Consider the following 19,896-nt stretch of genomic DNA (forward strand, 5'->3'; position numbering starts at 1 on the left):
TGAATTTTCTGGTGATGTGGCAGTCTGCAGCAGTACCGCCCTCTGACAAGCAACGAGAATCTGTTTTTTTTATAAGATAAGATAAGAATGTTCCTAAGAATGTTGAAGGTATCTGTGAGTTCAGTTGTCTTTATCCCCTCTTTTGATATAACAATGGGGTATATTATTATTTTGGATAGCTTTCATAAACGCTTAATCACAAAGACTAGCTTCACATATTTTATTTGTTTTTCCATTTCATTACTCCTTAAATTATGAGACAGTGTTACGGCGATGTCAATAATGGGACCGTTTTTTTCTTTTTTTTAACAATGAGCAGCAGATCGGGGCGATTAAAATCGACCGTTTTGTCGGTCAAAATAGGCCTATCCCAGTAGAGCAGATGATCAGTAGACTCGAGAACCTCCTGTGGTGAGCATTTGTGTGACATAATGGGGAAATAACTTTTGTTTATAGTCATTTTTATTATAAGAATGATTCCCCTTACGAAGTTTATATAAGGGCATGTAGACCATGTTTAGTTGCCACTTGCTCCTGAGTTACCAGCTTGACCACTGGTCCTGTGTTGTAAATTATATTTATTTTTCTGTTAGTGGTCGTGTGTCTTTTGGGTAGTCGGGAGAAGTGTGCCCTGCTCTGGAGATCTTTGGGCTAAGTATATCTTTAGTCATTATTGTTTTTTCTATAATGTAGTAATTAGTAGATATAGCCTCATATGATTTCCAGGCAGTATGTTTTAGCCTGATGTTCTGCATCCTGGGGTACTCCCAAACGTGACATATTTTTATAGCCTTGTCTCTGAGGGATTCAACTCTGTATTGAATCATCAGATAGGATTTACCGAACGGATGTCTATAGGTGGGATTCTATGAAGCTTGTAGGCAGGGGCGGACTTACTATATGGGCATTCGGGCAAATGCCCAGTGGGCCCGTATCCCAAATAGGCCGGTAGGACCACAGTAAGCATGTTCTTTTTTTAAATTACGTCTGTATTTTATAAGATAAGGGCGGCATGGATGCCACTGTTAAATGTTTTATGGTATTCCTTGTTCAGGGGAATCTTTTAGAGACTCTACTAAGGCCTACTAATTTAATCAAACATATTTTCCGAAATAATGTAATAGCCTACATCCTCTACATCCATAGAGATTCATCCTTTCAGGGCCTATACACTTTGCGATTAAAAAGCAACATAAAGCCTTTATTCTTTATAAGGACTTAGTGTTACTATCGGCTAGTGTACATCTATCGATACATTATAAAATTTAACATAATGATTTTGAGGACAGGTAGACTTAGAACTGGATGTCCATCTTATAAAATATAAATTATGGCCGGATGGTATAGAAATGCCCGGGCCGATTTTGATACCCAGTCCACCCCTGCTTGTAGGCTCATAGCTTATAGTTCATCGTGATCCTTTTGTTTTTATTGACTAAAAGTGTCTGTGTCGGCCTGAAGCCTGTAACCCCAGAGTGGCCAAAAGTGACCTGAAGCCTGTAACCCCAGAGTGGCCAAAAGTGACCTGAAGCCTGTAACCCCAGAGTGGCCAAAAGTGACCTGAAGCCTGTAACCCCAGAGTGGCCAAAAGTGGTCGTGTTTTGACCTGAGGCCAGTGACCTTCATTTATTTTACACTGATGTGTGATTTCCCAGATTGGACAGTAGATTGTATATTTAGTTGTAATATATGACAAGGGCGGGTTGCCATACTATTTTCGAACGTGTAACTTTTGTTTTGTGATAAGGCTTGTCAGTTGACGGCCCTTTAGTTACACATGTAAATAAACTTTGTAGATATGTTTACCTGCGACTTTGTTTAGTCTTGTTTTGAATACATTAGTTTGATGGTCTTCATTTACCAATCGTAAAGAACAACATTTAGCCACGTGATTCACTATCTCTTCTATACAAATTACAATATAATTTTTAATACACAATGGCAGTCACGTGACCGTTTTTTTCCGTTGTTTTTATCAATATTGTCACGTGACTAAATGTTGTTTGTTTACAATTGGTGAATGAGGTCCATTGTATACCTGGAGTTACCAATGTACCAATGTACCTCTGGACGAAAATGCCAGAATAGCTTTGACACTGATCTGTTGATCTAAAATACCTAAATCTAGCTATAATTCTTATTTAATCTTTTTAGCTATACCCGCTAATTGATCCAAATTTTGCTATGTAGAATGAAGTGCTCTTTTAGAATCAATTCCCAATATTATGTAATATAGTGTACAAGCAACTTCATTCAATATGTAACAATTTGTAATGAGGGGGAGTATCTTTACGAATCAAATTATGTATCAAAGCCAAGTGTTGGCCACTTGGTTCTGGCGACGTAGCTAGGCCGATTCTGATAAGACTGAACATCCTGCCATTATGTTTTCAATTGACTCATCCACATTTCCGGCATTTGTCAACAACATTGAGTTTTAGGATATGCGTATTATTACTATTATTATTAGTGAACTCAAGATGGCTTTGATCAGGGGTTCTCAGCCTGTGGATCGCGACCCCCTTGGGGGTTGATTGGCGATTTGCGAGGGGTCGCCTAAGACCATAGAAAATATGGATTGTTATTGTCTATTCTTCTATTGCTGTATGTGTGTTGGGGGGGGGGTGTCGCGGCAGAGTGGGGGATAGTAAAAAGGGGTCGCCGAGCATAAAAGGCTGAGTGACAGCTGAATACTAATTGTTCTCCCTCCCTCGTAGAAAAAAAGAGTGATCTTTTCTTTACTTCTCGGTGTCCAAACTGTTGAGTTGAGTTTTGAGTTTAGGCACATCGGCACAATTTAGGCCATGTCGTGCCAGTAATCCTTTAAGAATCACTCTCCCTTTATTTAACAAGGACTAAATTCTATGCAATTAAATCATTAAAAACAAGGTCTATTCACAGTTAAAATAGTACAGGTAGTAAAAATTTAATAATTTGGTAAAAATCTTATGTAAATATTATATGTTCACAATTCAAAAACAGATCTTCGTAGACAGCCCCACCTCCCGGACAAAACCCAGTACCTTCCCAGGGTCCACATTATCGAATAGTGTTTTTAAGCTGTGTGCTCTAAATAATTTCTCCCTGACATCCTGGTATCTGGGGCAATCAATAGGGAAATGTTCCAAGGTGAGTCGAGAGTCACAGTACTCACAAAGTGGGGGCTCCTCTCTCTTCAGCACAAAAGATTGCGTGATGTAGGTGTGGCCAATCCTAAGTCTGGACATGGTCATGCTACCACGCCTTGTCAGACCCTTAGATGTGGGCCGCCACCTGACATCCGCCACAATGTTGAGCCATGAAGAGAATTATATATATATCGATGGGCTAATGATTTTTTGACCAAGAAGCCTCAGAGGGTTAGGGTAAATAATGTAATACCAAATGCAAGTATAGTTAACAAAGGGGCGCCCCAAGGGGGCTGTGACATCGCCATTGTGATTCATATTGTGCACCAATAAATTTCAATACGATAGTCCTTTTTTGCTCCTTCAAAAAATTCGCTGATGATGCGACTCTTCTTGCCCTGCTCTCAGAGAGCTCAGACGAAAATGAGTATTTCAGAGAAATAGAACACATTGAAAAATACTGTAAAGATAATTTTTTATTAGTAAATTAAAAAAAAACAACAACAAACAAATAATAATCAATTTTCGTAGAAAAATAGGAAAACGATATTGTTTTGTAGCTGATGTGAATATTGAAATAGTTCAAACTTTTAAATACCTTGGTTCTGTCTTAGATAATATATTAAATTTTACTGAAAATACTGATTATATCAGCAAAGATTACGATTATTTAGAAAAATGTCATTTAATTTTAGCGAAAAGGCCTTGGCTATGTTTTATCACGCTCACATTTGCAATATTTTAAGTCTTAATATCACTGCCTATATGGTAAAATGAATATTAAATATAAAAGATAAATTTCATAGAATCCTAATTGCTGCTGGTAAAATCATTGGCAAAAAACAATCCCCATTTGGGCAGCTGTTTGAGAAAAACATTCATTAAATGCTAAAAAAGATTGTAAGAAAAAAATCATACTTTGGGTCAGGATTTTGTGATTTTACCATCACAAAAGAGATACAAGATACCGATAGCAAAGACAAACAGACACAAAAACTCTTTTGTTCCCCTGGCAATCAAATCATTAAATAAAAACCATCTTTTCACATGTAAATTATGAATGAGTCTGTTGTGAATGTATAGGGAAGTAATGATGAAAAAACATTTGAAAGTATTAATATCAGTTATCTCCCTGAAAATAGGTTTCCTACTTTTTCCAAACATAATGTAAAATTATCTTCATCTCAAGGATTCTGTCAGAACCATATATGCTTTAAATATACAGCCGTACAGGCACTTTTTTGTTTCTAAGATTTCAAACTTCAGTTGCCACTTTTGTATCATCATTATTCCCTTGGTAACACACGCACACACTCCATTAGATGGCACATGTCATGGGACGTACTGGTTAAATCGCTTGCGTAGCTAGAATAAATCTTCGGGAAGGGGGGGGCGCATATATATATGTATGTATGTATGTATGTATGTATGTATGTATGTGTGTATGTGTGTGTGTGTGTGTGTGTGTGTGCGTGCGTGCGTGCGTGCGTGTGTGTGTGTCTGTGTGTGTGTGTACACATTATTAATCTTTATTAAATTCTGATCCTTCATTTCTCCGGAAGACGTTTTTTGCTCTCTAAAATAGGTTCTTCCTGGTGTTACTAATGCTAGCAATGGTGTCTGAGGGTGTCCCTGTTTGCGCTTTACTCGTCATAGCAACTCTTATTATGTATTCTTACCCAAACTTGGCCCCACTAAATCCGTTTCGCATAGGCCCCCACAACGATTGAGTTTGGCTCAGCTATTTAGTGACGGGTGAATGCAGAGTAAATTACTTGTTCTTCGTAATTCATTTTGTCTGAAAATATGTCTCGCAAACCTCATGCGACGCTCTGTCACAACCTCAAAATTTGTCGATTCCAAGATTTTCTTGACTGAGACCGGATCTCTATAAATGACTCCTAAAATTCATCTTAGCCATCTTTGTTGAGCCACATTTAGTGTTTTTCAATTTCGGCAGATGACTTCCATTCTATTCACTGTATTTAATTAATGGAGCACAGCCACTGGTAGAAAATTTTTAACCTCTTTTTGCTAAGCTCTTGGAATTTGATGATTGTAGTTTGCTTTAGATATTATATCGAAAAGGGAAGATTTATAGTTAAAACAATATGTAAAAAGGGGGGGGGGGGAGAGGTTAAACTAAAAAAAATCTTTGGAATTTTTTTTTAAATACAAACTCAAAACCCCCTTATCTACGCTCATAGAATTTGGTGACTGTAGTTTGCTTTAGAATTATATTGAAGAGAGGGGTTTTCAACCTTAAAACTCTATGTAGGGGAATTTTAAACTGAAAAACTATCTGGATGGGTTTTAAATTTAAAGCCTTCTGGCTGAGAGGGGTTTCAACTCAAAACACTTTGGCTATGCTTATAGAATTTTTTGTGTGTAATTGCCTTTTTTATATTATAGAGGTGGTTTTTAGCTTCAAGCCGAGCTAGAGGGGTAGTAACAAAATGAAATTTAGACCAAACCTAACTCACTTTAAATATACATCTTTGATATAATACATATAACATATACACATTACCAATGTAATACATATAGTATATATATATATATAAAATATAAATTTTAGATACTTTAATGCTATATAGAAATAATATTTATATAGAAAGACATAATGTATACAATACAACACATCTATCAAAGACATATAATGCATATACCATAAACATATAATGTATATACCATATACTTACACATAGTGCATACACCATATGCAATTATACATATATATTGCATTTAACATATATACACAGTCATTTGTCAATAAACATAATCTATATAGATAATGCATATATCTAATACATACATACAATACAACTATATATATATATATATATATATATATATATATATTTATATAAACGTTAAAAATATAGACACACACATTTTTGTGAAGTACATACTTTTCAAAGCTTAAATCAACTCACTTGGTCTGGTAAAAAATGTGTACATCTATTTTTTTATTGTCTAGCAACACTTGGAACTAAAAAATAAATTTATTTGACAAATCAAAACCAACGTGAAGAAGATCTCTTACAGTTCATGGAAATAAATTCTTTATATGCATTTTCAATTGTAATTATATGTACACATACAAACATACACATATATATATATAAACTCATAAACTGGGTGGTCTAAAAGTAGTAGAAAAGTGTGCTAGATAATGCAGTGGCGTAGCTAGCAATGTGCGGGTGGTGCGAGCCGAACGGAGGATCAAGTGGTGTGGGGCATCAAACTGAGGACAAACTTTCTTAGTAGAACTACAAATTGTAATTACATAAATAAAAACAAACACGCTGTATTTGTTTTGGTAATTTGTTATGTCTTATAATCTGTCTTAAATTAAATTAAATGTGAGCTGTAGAAAGCTCGAATCAAATTTTACCAGATTTGTTTAAATCTCTGAAGGTACACGTAATGTTACACTTTTATATTTGAAGCCTTACATGTTGTTACTTCATTTTTCAATCCACTGGTTATGGACAAGTTTATAATGGTATATTTCTTTGTTAATGACTAATTACTTTACTTTTATTTTGTAAGGTAAAAAGAATCAGCAAAACGAAAGGTGAAAAAAGCTTTCAAATGTTTGGTTCATCCGGCTAATACCGAACGGAGAGTCATGCAGAGCCTCTAAGACGTATTGGCCACAAGAAAAATATGCCATCCGTTACACAACACATTATTTCGAAATCAGAAACTTTTCAGTTTTTAACGGGGTTTTTTTGCGGGGGGGGGGGGGGAGGATGGAGAGGGGCGTCACGAGGAACAGCCGCACAGGGCATCAAATACCCTAGCTACGCCACTGAGGGTTACGTCTTGGACTCTTGATACTATTATTGTAATCAGTTAGACTATTATAAGATAGTCCGTGAGTGAAATCTTTCGTCATCAATTCAGTTACACATTTGTTTTTTCTTTTAGGGAATGCTTACGGTCACCGTCTTCAAATCCAGTAGAAGCAAGCCGGTGTTATCAAAATAACATCCATAATGCATTTCAAGAAATTAAATTCCCAGACTTTCGAACACAATGTTTTGTTAAAGTTAACACAGTGAACAGAATACACACCAGTTTGTTTACAGATTGTAAGAGATTTGAAACAATGTTTATTATACAATTTATTTGTCAAATGTATTAAATAGCTTTAAATAGAAGCGTATTTATACATCGAAATTGATGTGATTGTATACTGTCCACTTTTTTTGTGGACTACACCTTTTAAAGTTTTACTTTATCTTGACCTAATGTAATATAGTTTGGAATCTGTGTTTTATAAAGTACCCCGTCTAGGCTTGCCTTTAACATCTTTAGTGAATGCAGGTAGTTCTGGCCTTTGTGTAAAGTCACCCGTAGATCTTGGTCTGCCATAAATGTGCTCTTCACCTCTAGATTGCTCTAGCTTATCATAATCTAGAAATACACATTGAAACAACATCCAATTATTTTATTTGTCTTTTAATAAGAAAGAACGACATCAAATTATAATAAAAAAAAAAGACAGTACCTACTTTATAGAACTAACAAATCAATTATTGTTCTCTTAATAACAAACGAATATTATATTTTTACCCACCCTCCCCCCCAAAAAAAAAATCTTTTGCAAGGTAAGAATCCTTGGCTAAGCAAGTGTAGTATATTTTATATATTTATAATATTCATGACTAGATCGACACATGAAATGCACAGGACTTCTTTTTTGAAGTAACGTCTGTAATTTATAAGATAAGATCATGGGCGTAGCCAGGATTTTTTTTCGGGGAGGGTTTTGGGGGGGATCCCCCCCCGACCCCCCCCCCCGCGAAAAAAATTATATATATATAATAATAATTTATATATATATGTATGTATGTATGTATGTATGTATGTATGTATGTATGTGTGTATGTGTGTGTGTGTGTGTGTACACACACACATAATTAATCTTTATTAAATTCTGACCCTTTCGGAAGACTCCCCGCCCTTGCTAGCAAGGGGGTCTGGGGAAGTTCGCAGCGCTCACTCAGCGAGCACTATTTCTGGTATTGAAAGCCAACAAAATACATATTCTGAGGTATCTACAGTGCATTATCTTGCTATTAAAAAGTTTTATTTCAAAAACTTAATGTGCTATTCTTACTGACTTAGACCCTCTCGCGCCGTTCGGCGCGTTTTCCGGCAAGCTGTTTCCGCAACTCTTATTTTGCGTAATTCATTTTGTCGGAAAACATGTCCCGCAAAACTTCATGCGACGCTCTGTCACAACCTTACTAAGGATTCGACTCTCTATGACTGACTCCTAAAATCTGTCTTAGCCATCTTTGTTGAGCCACATTTAGTGTTTTCAATTTCGGCTGAAGACTATTCACACTTAATTAATGGAGCCCAAGACACTGGTAGAAATTTGTAACCTTTCTTGACTACGCTCTTGGAATTACATGCCTGTATTTCGCTTTAGATTTTATATCGAAAAGGAAAGTTTTTTCGTCAAATCATCTGTTGAGGGGTTTAAACTAAAAAATCTCTGGGTTTTTTTTTTTGTTTTGTTTTTAGTTCAAAACCCCATTTAGCTACGATCATAGAAGTTGGTGACTGTAGTTTGCTTTAAAATAATATTGAAGAGAGAGGTTTTCAACTCTAAACGCTCTGTAGGGGAATTTTAAAATCAAAACCATCTGGAGGGGTTTTAAACTTTAAAGAAAAAGCCATCTGGAGGAGGGGGATTTAAACTCAAAACCCATTTGGCTATGCTCATAGATTTTATAGTGTGTAATTTGCTTTTTTTTTATATTGAAGAGGTACTTTTTAGCTTCAAACCCCAACTGGAAGGGGGAGGGGGGGGGGGTTAAACTCAAAACCCCTTTGGCTACGCTCATAGAATTTTGAGTGTGTAATTTGCTTTTTTGATATTGAAGATGGGGTTATCTTAAATTTTGGATGGTGTTTTAAAATCAAAATCTTCCTCAACTGTGCTGTTGGAATATGGGATTGTTGTTTGCATTTTTTTTGTTTTGTTTTATAGAAGAGGGGGATTTAACTGCAAAAACCTCTGGTAAGGGGTTTAAAATTCAAAACCCCCTGTAGGGGGTTTTAAACTCAAAGCCCCCTGGTAGAAGGATTTGTATCTCAAAACCCCCTGATAGGGGTTTTTAAAATCTCAAAACCCCCTGATAGGGGTTTTTACAATCTCAAAACCCCCTGGTAGGGGGATTTAAACTCAAAACCCCCTGGTAGAGGGTTTTTAACTCAAAACTGCCTCGGCTGTGCTGTGGTAAGTGATGATTTAGTATTAAAATCTCACCTAAAATAAACAAAATGAAAGCAAAAATCAGTCACTTAATTCCGTCCCCCCCGGGGGGGGGATTTCATTTCGGGGGGGGGGGGGGTTTGAACCCCAAGACCCCCCCCCCCCTGGCTACGCCCATGGATAAGATATTCTGATGATAGAGTTTTCCCAGTGTGGCCAAAGAGCTAGTAATTCCAAACAGTAACTATCAAATTTCGTTAGAGCCGCTATTGAGATCGTGTCCAAGTTCCACCCATCAAGAAGGTTCCAGATCCACGAATTTACGAGTAGGATAATTTGGATAAAAGTAGATAAATAAAAATAGATAAAAAGAAAATTAATATTAAAAGTTACTGCTCGATAAAATTCAACAACAGAAATTGATGACAACCGCTTCTGTTAACCAGAGAGGTTTGGGTTCGGTTCTGCATTACTCACTACATCGTTGCTCAGAGAGAGTCAAGAGTCTATGTTGTTGGATTACCTCAACGAATACTCTTATTGCTCACTAGCCACTAGTGTCAACAAATTAATAAAATATGTAATTTAAGAAAAAAAACTCGCTTATAATATATTGAGTGAAATTGCATCCATTATGTCAACATTATGTCAACATTATGACAACATTATGTCAACAATCCTCTGGGAGAAAAATTTCCGTGCTTTTTTTTTTCAAAAGTAATGTAATGTCTGATTAAAAATTGATTCTTAAGTTGTCAGGTAAAAGAACTAATTGTGCACGTATTGGGAGGCCATCGTGTTTTGCCCTGAGCTATTTTACTTATAAAAAAAAGGTTTTATTAATTTGTTGTTAGTTAAAAACTTAACTGTGATTAGTGTCACGGGTCGCCCGTCGCCGATTTATTACATTTTCCATATTAAAAAATGCATTAATATCGACTAATTAATTAAATAATAACCTTATTTTTCAATGATTCCAAATTTGTCCACAATAATGAATAATAGTGCAAAGTTTCGGGGATATGATCTGAGAATGGGAAAAGGGAGTAAAAACGTGTAAACGATTTCGACCAGACAAGCACAGTGACTTAACATTGGAATCTTACTTTATCTCCATGTTTAATGAGTTGGTAAATACCAAAAAAAAAAGGTGTCATATGACGTGAATTGTTTACCAAAAAACGGACCCACCAGGGCAGGCTACACTTTTGAGCAAGAAATGTTAGCTGGTAGGTTATAAAAAGACCGAGTCATTTATTTAAAGCTGTAATCTCTCATACGTGACGTGGTTGAGTAGCTAAGTTGATAGAGCAGTCGCATTAATAACACTATACTGACCAATTTCATTCATTTTTACAAAGCTAATAGCAGCTCTGTCTGTCTGTCTGGTCAAAAGTTTGTACACGTAATTTCTCCAACACTCAAGCTGAAATTGTGCACAATTATTTCTTTTACCTGACAACTTATGAATTAATTTTAAAAAATAACCAATTAGCTAATTAATTAATGGCAATTAATTGTTTGTATGTATCTTAAACAAGGGGAAAATATGTACTTGACTGAAGTGATGGTGTAAGCTCAGTTAGTCCCCTTTATAATTCGTCGTCAAAGTGAACACAAAGTGGAAAAAATAGGACGAGACTATAGAAGTAACGATAACTATTGAATATTCCATGTTCATAAGCTCTCCACTAGCAGAGTGGTTACCGTGTTGGCTTGAGAAGCATGAGAAGGCTTGAGCCATGAATCCCCCCCCCCCCCTCAGTTTTTATCTTAATAAAGGTTTTTTAATAGTTTGTCTAGATCTGTTAAAACATTTAATGACATTACTGATGCGAAATTAGATGAACCAAGTACGCTCAATATAAGCTTTTTTTTTAGCGGCCCCCGAAAGGTGAAAAGATGCTATTGGTTTTGTGTGGCCTTTCTGTCAGTCCGTCCGTCCGTCCCGTTTAGATCTCAGAAACTAGAAGAGAAAATGAAAATCGGACATCATGATATTTTAGATCATACAAAGTTCTGATGCAACGGCTACTTTTTCTTTTCCGAAAGTGAACCATCTATTTTAAAAATTATCTATGCAAGCAGATTTTTCGTAAAAATACATGACTTTTACAACTATTCAATATTAATAGTAACCAACATGAAAGGCTCCTTTGTAGGGAGAAAGGCGTTTACCATATTTTAACACATTTATGCAAACGGTTTTAGATTTTTTGCCAATTTGTTTTTTTACACTTATAATACAAAGGTAAGTAAGTTCTGTTCTACTAACTACTACATTTAAACAAAAAAATGTTTACCTTTTTTTAAGAGAAAAAATCTATTTAGTATGAATATAAGTTGGACATAATTTAAAATAACAATTTTAGTTTTTCATATTATCGCGTGAACTGCAGCACTTAAGAATAACTATAGATGATAAAACACTAGACTAAAGGATATTTCTTTATTACGGCAATTTTTTTTTCTTGAGGAATAAGAGATTGTCCCTTTACAAAACAAATAGAGCTATTATAAATTTATTATAAGCCGAACTTCAGATTCACTTTCACCTATCGTTTGGTCTGTGGACCGCTGGAGCACCACACAAGATCCGTCAGCCTTCTTTCTACATTCTTCTCTGTCATTTCTCTTTGATAGAATTTCATTCTAATGTTCTTTCTGAAAATATTGAAACCTGCATATATACCTGCCTGGGTGGACCACTTTGGGGACCGATTTTGAGTTTGTGTCTCCACACATGTGTCTTTATAACCTTGTTTTCTTATTGTTTTAAGAAAACAAACAAGCAAAATACAAAACTATACTTTCTAAAAAAACAAAGCTTATTTTAAGTGTATCAATTAGTTTGGATCAGTCATGTTATAAAATGTGTACTAAGCCTCAGACGACAAAATATAGAGGGGACTAATTCAGCTTATGCTACTATATCATTCAAGTACTATTTCTTTCCCTTGGAAAGGGGAGCGCTTATACCGCCACTTCAGTCAAGTACTATTGCTTTCCCTTGTTTGAGATAACAAAGTAATTTATTTACAATAGTTTATTAACTAATTGGCTAATTTTTTATTTTTTTTTAATTATTCTTCTGTTGTCATGTAAAAGAAATAATTGTTAAGCTTGATCCGAGATTGTCTGTCGAAGAACTAAAACGTAAATTAGATTTCGGAAGGCTCAATTACAAATATTAAAAGACTTTTTTTATCAAAAAGTTGTATACATCTAAAAGGTCTGGAAAGCATACACTACTTTGTTAAACATTTACGCAGGCAAGTCATAACGTTAATTTTCTTTCCGTTGAATAAAAAGCGGAATTTAAAAAACAAAAAGTTAAGACTGACCACTAACTGCCGTGCTGTTGTAGACAATCTCTTTTGGTGTGATATATTCTGATACCATTTCTATTTTATTGTCCAAATTATCATAATGGTCTTCTGGATGCATTTCTTTATCATTGCCTATAAAAAAAATAAAGTTCTACAAGTTTGGTTATAATTCAAGAAACAGCATGCTTAAAAATAGAAAGATTAAATTCCTTCAATATAGCTATCAGTATTAAATGGGGTGAACAATGTCGCAAAAAGACACAAGACAAAGACCCAGTTACATCTTTTATAATGTTTTATTGTTTCTGTTAGACTCTAAAGTGCAAACCAGGTAATTGCGACATTTTTGATGATTGTATCACTTTGTTTTGTAAACTTACTCTTGTTTGAAATTCGTTTTTCATTTGAAACTATTCAGGATTATCACCTTCACCACCTTCATCTATCCCTTAGTCTGTTAAACCGAAGGGGCACCTCACAAGATCTATAGACCGTCTTTTTCCATTTTTCTCTGTCTTTAGCCTTGGGTAGAATTTCATCCAATGACGTTCCTGTCCATTCTTTGATGTTGTCTTCACACCGCTTCCTCTGCCTCTTCTTCTTTGCCCTGGTACTGTTCCCCGAAGGAAGATCTTTGCGAGTTCTGAGGACCTTGCGATGTGGCCATAGAGTTTAAGTTTGTCAATTTTGATAGTGATCAGCGGGTCATCTTGGAGTCGAATCTCTGAATTAATCTTGTTTTTAATCTCTTTATTTGCTATTCGATGTTTGCAAGTGAAACCGAAGATCTTTCTGAAACATCTTAGTTCTATTGCTAGGATCTTCTAGTCGATTATAGGGAAATATAATTGCTATTCGGTAATCTTTTTTTTTTTACTTTTTAGGTAAGATCATTTTTTTTTAAAGTTTTAAAATGTTGTTGCTAAGGCAACGGCGGCTATTTTATTTTATAAACATACTCCTATATAACAATTTTCATTTTGCGTTTTTTTTTCTTTAAAATTTTGCAGAAGTATGTGGAAATAAAATTGCTATGGTGTTATCTGTTTACTTTTAAAGATTTTTAAAATATTTCTTGTACATTGTTTTTGTCTAAATATTATTTCCTTTTTTTATAGCTTGCCACGTCTTATACTGAAGAATTATTCATAGACACAATATCTAATATAAAAAGTAAACAAATCAAAATTAATTTGATATTCTTTATTTTTTTCTTAGTTATAGTGTACCTTTCCCTGTAAGGAAAAAAGTAACGTTCCCCCTTCAGACCTTGCGATCTATAGTACAGATGTAAAGGCATCTGCTTCTGTGGCCCATGGCTAACTAGTGTGTCATGTGGCCAACACAACGACCAACCGCCTTTACTTTTCCACGACTAATGTCAGGTACCCATTAGAGCTAGGTGGACTCATAGGCGCCAGAGTAATCCACCTTTCTCTGTAATGATTGTATATTATGTGAGGAAAGTTAAAATGAACAGAACTCACCAACTCCCATATAGGTCTCTTGTTTGTAGACATCATTATAATGGTCATACTTGTCATAGTCCAGAAGATCATGATAGTCTGTATAGTTACGTACAAGGATAGGAAATTGTGCAGAATTTAGATGTATTGCTATATCAAAATAACAACTACTGTATTTAAAACCTATGACAAAATTAACGTCTTGTAACACCAAGTATAAAATTGACTATAGTAAGATTAACAAGAAAAATATTACAATACGCTTTAACAAATTTTTTTACATATCTGAGCGGAAGAACTGCACAGTTTCAGTCATATATCTCAGTACTGTAAGATGTATGTCTCTTTTTTATATCATCACCACTTAAAAGTTAATTAACTTGTTAATTGTTTGACTAATAATTGCTTAGGGACAATGAATAATTGTGCAAAGTTTTAACTTGATTCTAGAATGGGAAGTGGGAGAAATAACGTGTAAATACAATTGCACTAGACAGACAGAGGAATCGAGTAAGATTTGTCACAAACTTTTTATAAACCTAAGTTTCCTTGAAATCTTGTGTGTGCTTGATATTATCATGATTTTAACTTGACGAGTAAAATTGTGTTTCGTAAAAAGTTTATTTACTAACCTAACCAAGGATCTCTGACAAACTTTGCACGTATGGTAATAGTTACTTTGGACATGAGGAAATGTTTACTTTGGAAATGTGGTAATAGTTACTTTGGAAATGTGGTAATGGTTACTTTGGAAATGTGGTAATAGTTACTTTGAAAATGATGTTATGGTTACTTTGGAAATGTGGTAATAGTTACTTTGGACATGATGTAATGGTTACTTTGGAAATGTGGTAATAGTTCCTTTGGATATGAGGTAATGGTTACTTTTGACATGAGGTAATGGTTACTTTGGACATGAGTTAGTAGATACTTTGGACATGAGATGCTTTTGAATTGAGGTAATGGTTACTTTGGACATGAGGTAATGGTTACTTTTGACATGAGATAATGATTACGTTGGACATGAGGTAATGGTTACTTTTGACATGAGGTATTGGTTACTTTGGACATGAGGTAATGGTTACTTTGGACATGATTTAGTAGGTACTTTGGACATGGGGGGCTTTTGAATTGAGATACTGGTTACTTTTAACATGAGGTAATGATTACTTTGGACAAGAGGTAATGGTTACTTTTGACAAGAGGTAATGGTTACTTTGGTCAGTCTATGGTATTGCATATATTCTATATATACTAAGAAGTATTATTCATTCAATTAAATTGTCACATTTACCAAGTTTATTTGAATGTAATACATTGTTCTTTTCAATATAGTTCTGAAGGAAACATGCACAATCTTTTTTATCATGTCTACAGTTTTAACAATAAGATTCAGAGTGTATATGTTATAAAACTATCAGGCTCGAAAATTAAACTTAGAAACAAATCGACAGGTAAAAGTGTTTTTACTAAAACACGATACGAATAAATGTTAAAACTGTTTCCCACCAGTGTTTTTATCCTGTGTCTTGCTAGGGTCTTCTGTTTTTAGTTCATAGTGTTCTAAGTAGTCATAATGGTCTACATCTACATAGTCCTGGTCTACAATAGAAAAATAAACAAATGAGTTGGAAAAAAAAACTTTTTGTAACATCTATAAAATTAAAAAGAAAAATCTAAATTAAAATTACCCTTACTTTCACTGGAAATTGTAGAAATTCTGAAAAAAAAAAGTTACTTATATTAAATCTATGATTCTATTAATTAAATTTTTATACGGTCTTGTAAGCAGTCTGACATTTATATTTTGTTATAAGAAAAAAGTCACAAACACACATCTAGTTGTCACATAGATCACTTTACTTACCGTGTGTTTCTTGAACAACACCGAAGTTTCTCTAGAGTAAAGAAAAGGAGATACAGCTTTTAAACGCATTCTGAACTACCCATTTAATACCAATATCTTTATTATCATTATTATCCTTATTATCGAATTAGAAATGTGTTTAGCACTAGAGCATTAGGCCTATTCCTAAAAAATGTTACTAAGTTACATGATTAAATTAACTTAGGTCACAGAGTCAATGAAACATTACATCAAGACATCGAATGGAAGTTGATGTTTTCTCCAATAATTGAGCTACCTAGGTAACACAAGAATCCAGAGGCGTAGTGAGCCCAGGGCAAGTTACTTTTTTGGTGCCCCCACCCCCATTTTCCATGAAAATAACATAGAAATATAGGCTGCATATGTCATCGTGCCCTCCTTGCCCCCCCCCTCACTACGCCTCTGCAAGAATCATTGTGGTTTTGCTTCTGCAATATTTGATGATCAAATCTGAAAATCGTTTCTCAGAGTTTTTAAAAATAGCAGCAGTTACCATAATTTTAAAATTATTTCACATACATTCACAAAACAATACAATAAAACTATAGTTCGCTCTAAGAAAATTAATCCATATTGACTGTCAGTTATGAGGATCTATCAGTAGACTGTCGATTCACAAAATTTAGGTAAACATTAAGACGCATGTATCAATTAACTCACCCATATACCCCACCATTTAACCGCAGGGAAGAGATTAAATCTAAGTTGTAAAATATAAAAACATTCTACGTCAAATATTACTCCAATTAAAACAACAAAGTAACAAAACCACATGAGAAAAAAATACTTTAAAAAAGCGAATCTAGTTGGAAAAACGTCATATATAGTCATATATCTCAATATTTTAGGATTTGTTTTCCTTTCACATCGAACAAAATTAATTAACTGGCACTAGAGGTTAATGTTTTAATTGATTCACGTTTTGTCTATTCCAATGAATAATTGCCGGAAAATTTCAATGTGATCCGAGAATGGGTAATGGGAGAAATTAACGAGTTAATAATTTGTACCCGACAGATCGAGTTAGCTCATATAAGATTTGTAATGAAATTACCTTTAAATTTGTACGCCACGATTGCTAGTAAAAGAATGGTTATGACCAACAGGCTGACTATAAGTATTGTGTTATCTGCGGAGCCACTGGCAGTGGAAACTAAAGTGGAAGCTAAAGTTGAAATTACAATGAAAAACATGAAAAATATGTTAAAAAAATACTTTAATCCAAAAAAAAAGGGTTACATTAAGTGTAACTGTATCAATCAGTTTGTCTCAGCCATGTGATTAAATTTCTAATACATCTAGACCAGTGTTGGCCAACGTAATTCAACCCGAGGGCCAATTTAATTTCCGACATTCATGTCTCTGGCCAAATGAGAAAAAAAAAAGAAATAAAAAGGAAAATAAATTGACCTAAAACTATTTTAATAGAAACTTGTGGATCTATTACTGTACTTACATTAATTAATGTGATATCTGAAAGATATCTTAAATGGCTTCATTTCTCTACTTAAATTGTGAGCGAGATTAGAGCTAGCCACCCAACGACTCATTTTCGTTTTGGTAAATATTCCCATCGATCCATCAGTGTCTAGGCGTTGTTTAAAAAATCTTTTTTTATTCGCGGCTTAAACCAAAAATGCCGTAATATTTAAATATAGCTTTTAGATAACACTACTTTCATGCTTGTAGCATGCTCAGAGCGCTTCGGTCCAATCTCATTTGTTGACCAGTGGGGGGAGGGGGTATCTGGGAGAAGGCTTTCCGTGTTGCCTTTAGGCGCTCAGTAAACACAACTCTGCTCAGTCGGGTGTCGAACTTCGAGCCCCCTTCATAGGTAGCCAAGCCAAGTGTACTTACCCTTTCGACCACGTATCCCACAATATTTGTTTTATAATGCCATTTATATATTTAAAAAAACAAAAAACAGCCACACTTTCTAAACAAATCTTTCTTCAAATATGTTGGCTTTTTATCATGTTAAAAAAATATATAATAAAGATCCGTTCAACTTTTCCTGGTAGATTTTACATTCCACTCGTAGTTCCTTCGACTCTCCCATTTCATAAACGTACAAAGGTTAAAGGTCGTGGTGCCAATCCATCACAGGCCCTAACGTAGGAAAGATACATTTTTCAACATTTTGTTTTAAAGAAGGGGGCGAAATTTTCTGCTCTTTGTGCCGACATTTTAGCGAGGCCGGATGGAATCACGTCGCCGGCCGCATCTAGTCCGCGGGTCGTATTTTGATCTAGACTAACAATAATAAACTGGGCGCTTACAAACATTTTTACCAATTGTTTTTTTTAGCGCAATTTTCTACTTTGTCAGCACGCTATGATTATATCCAGTGGCGTAGCTAGGGTTTGCAGAGAGGGGGTTCCAATTAGAAAATTCCCCGCAGGGCCAGCACTTAATTTGTTTACATTAAATATTATTATAGTAATAAATATTTTGTAATAATTATTATGATCCATGTTATCTTGCTATTCATGTTGTTATTATAAATTAGTGACCATGTTACATGTATTCCACACATTTGTGACATTAGACTTATATATTTATTAAGTTCATTATCTACTAATGTCATGATGTCAAATATCAAAATTTTCTACTGTTTCTAAAATAAATTAGGCTCCACGAAGTATTTTTAAAAACTAACAATTAAAAAAATAGACTTTATTCTACTAGCTACTCACTTCTGGTAGTTTCATCAGGCAATGTAGTTGATGCAAGGAATGTTTGTGTAAAATTATCTGTAAACTCTTCAAGATATTAAAAAGACATAGAATATAAAATAATAATAATAGCAATAATAATAATAATAATAAATCCATAGAAAGGTTAAATTCTAATGGCAATTTTAAATAGATCCTGGACTTATTTTTTTATAATGTCAAACGAAAGTCTAAAAAAACAGAGTAACAAGCATTTTATAAAGTAAAGTACTCGGACCATGCGATCTATATGGCAAATGATGTAAAGCTCATCTATTGTATATGATTTTTATAATGTCATGTGGTCAGCACAACGACCAACTGCCTTTACTTTCCCTAACTAATGTCAGGAACCCATAAAAGTTGGTTGGACTCAAAGCGTCCTAAAAATCCTGAAATTCAAAATCCGGGTCTTAACTGAGATTCAAACCCAAGCGCTTTACCACTCTGCCAGCACGTCCTTTAACATATATTGGCTTTTATACGTTTATTTGTAATAAACTTAAAAAAGAAATAGAGTTTACCATTTGAGGCTATACTCTCACACAGAACTGATGTAAGACTAAGGACTATCTTGTTGAAATAATAGTTTACCATTGGAGGCTATACTCTCACACAGAACTGATGTAAGACTAAGGACTATCTTGTTGAAATAATAGTTTACCATTGGAGGCTATACTCTCACACAGAACTGATGTAAGACTAAGGACTATCTTTTGTAAATAATAGTTTACCATTGGAGGCTATACTCTCACACAGAACTGATGTAAGACTAAGGACTATCTTGTTGAAATAATAGTTTACCATTGGAGGCTATACTCTCACACAGAACTGATGTAAGACTAAGGACTATCTTGTTGAAATAATAGTTTACCATTGGAGGCTATACTCTCACACAGAACTGATGTAAGACTAAGGACTATCTTGTTGAAATAATAGTTTACCATTGGAGGCTATACTCTCACACAGAACTGATGTAAGACTAAGGACTATCTTGTTGAAATAATAGTTTACCATTGGAGGCTATACTCTCACACAGAACTGATGTAAGACTAAGGACTATCTTGTTGAAATAATAGTTTACCATTGGAGGCTATACTCTCACACAGAACTGATGTAAGACTAAGGACTAT

At 34.6% G+C, this 19,896-nt stretch overlaps 1 protein-coding gene across 3 annotated transcripts in view; it reads right to left on the bottom strand.

The window, feature by feature from the left end:
• Window positions 1–3,586: 3,586 nt before the first annotated feature.
• Window positions 3,587–19,896, bottom strand: part of LOC106059789 (uncharacterized) — a 47,036-nt gene continuing 30,726 nt past the window's right edge. The window contains exons 8-15 of one of the 3 annotated variants that reach the window (XM_056014074.1): window positions 18,746–18,811; window positions 17,104–17,214; window positions 16,029–16,059; window positions 15,859–15,881; window positions 15,671–15,763; window positions 14,183–14,260; window positions 12,711–12,827; window positions 3,587–7,553 (exon numbers count right to left, since the gene is read on the bottom strand). In XM_056014074.1, coding sequence (XP_055870049.1) covers window positions 7,414–7,553; window positions 12,711–12,827; window positions 14,183–14,260; window positions 15,671–15,763; window positions 15,859–15,881; window positions 16,029–16,059; window positions 17,104–17,214; window positions 18,746–18,811 — 659 coding nt within the window. In that variant the 3' untranslated portion in view covers window positions 3,587–7,413. Of the gene's footprint in view, window positions 7,554–12,710; window positions 12,828–14,182; window positions 14,261–15,670; window positions 15,764–15,858; window positions 15,882–16,028; window positions 16,060–17,103; window positions 17,227–18,745; window positions 18,812–19,896 lie in introns of all 3 variants that reach the window. The other 2 variants (XM_056014073.1, XM_056014075.1) reach the window with 2 other exon arrangements.

Source organism: Biomphalaria glabrata, chromosome 16 (assembly GCF_947242115.1).
Source record: "Biomphalaria glabrata chromosome 16, xgBioGlab47.1, whole genome shotgun sequence".
Classification (NCBI taxonomy): domain Eukaryota; kingdom Metazoa; phylum Mollusca; class Gastropoda; family Planorbidae; genus Biomphalaria; species Biomphalaria glabrata.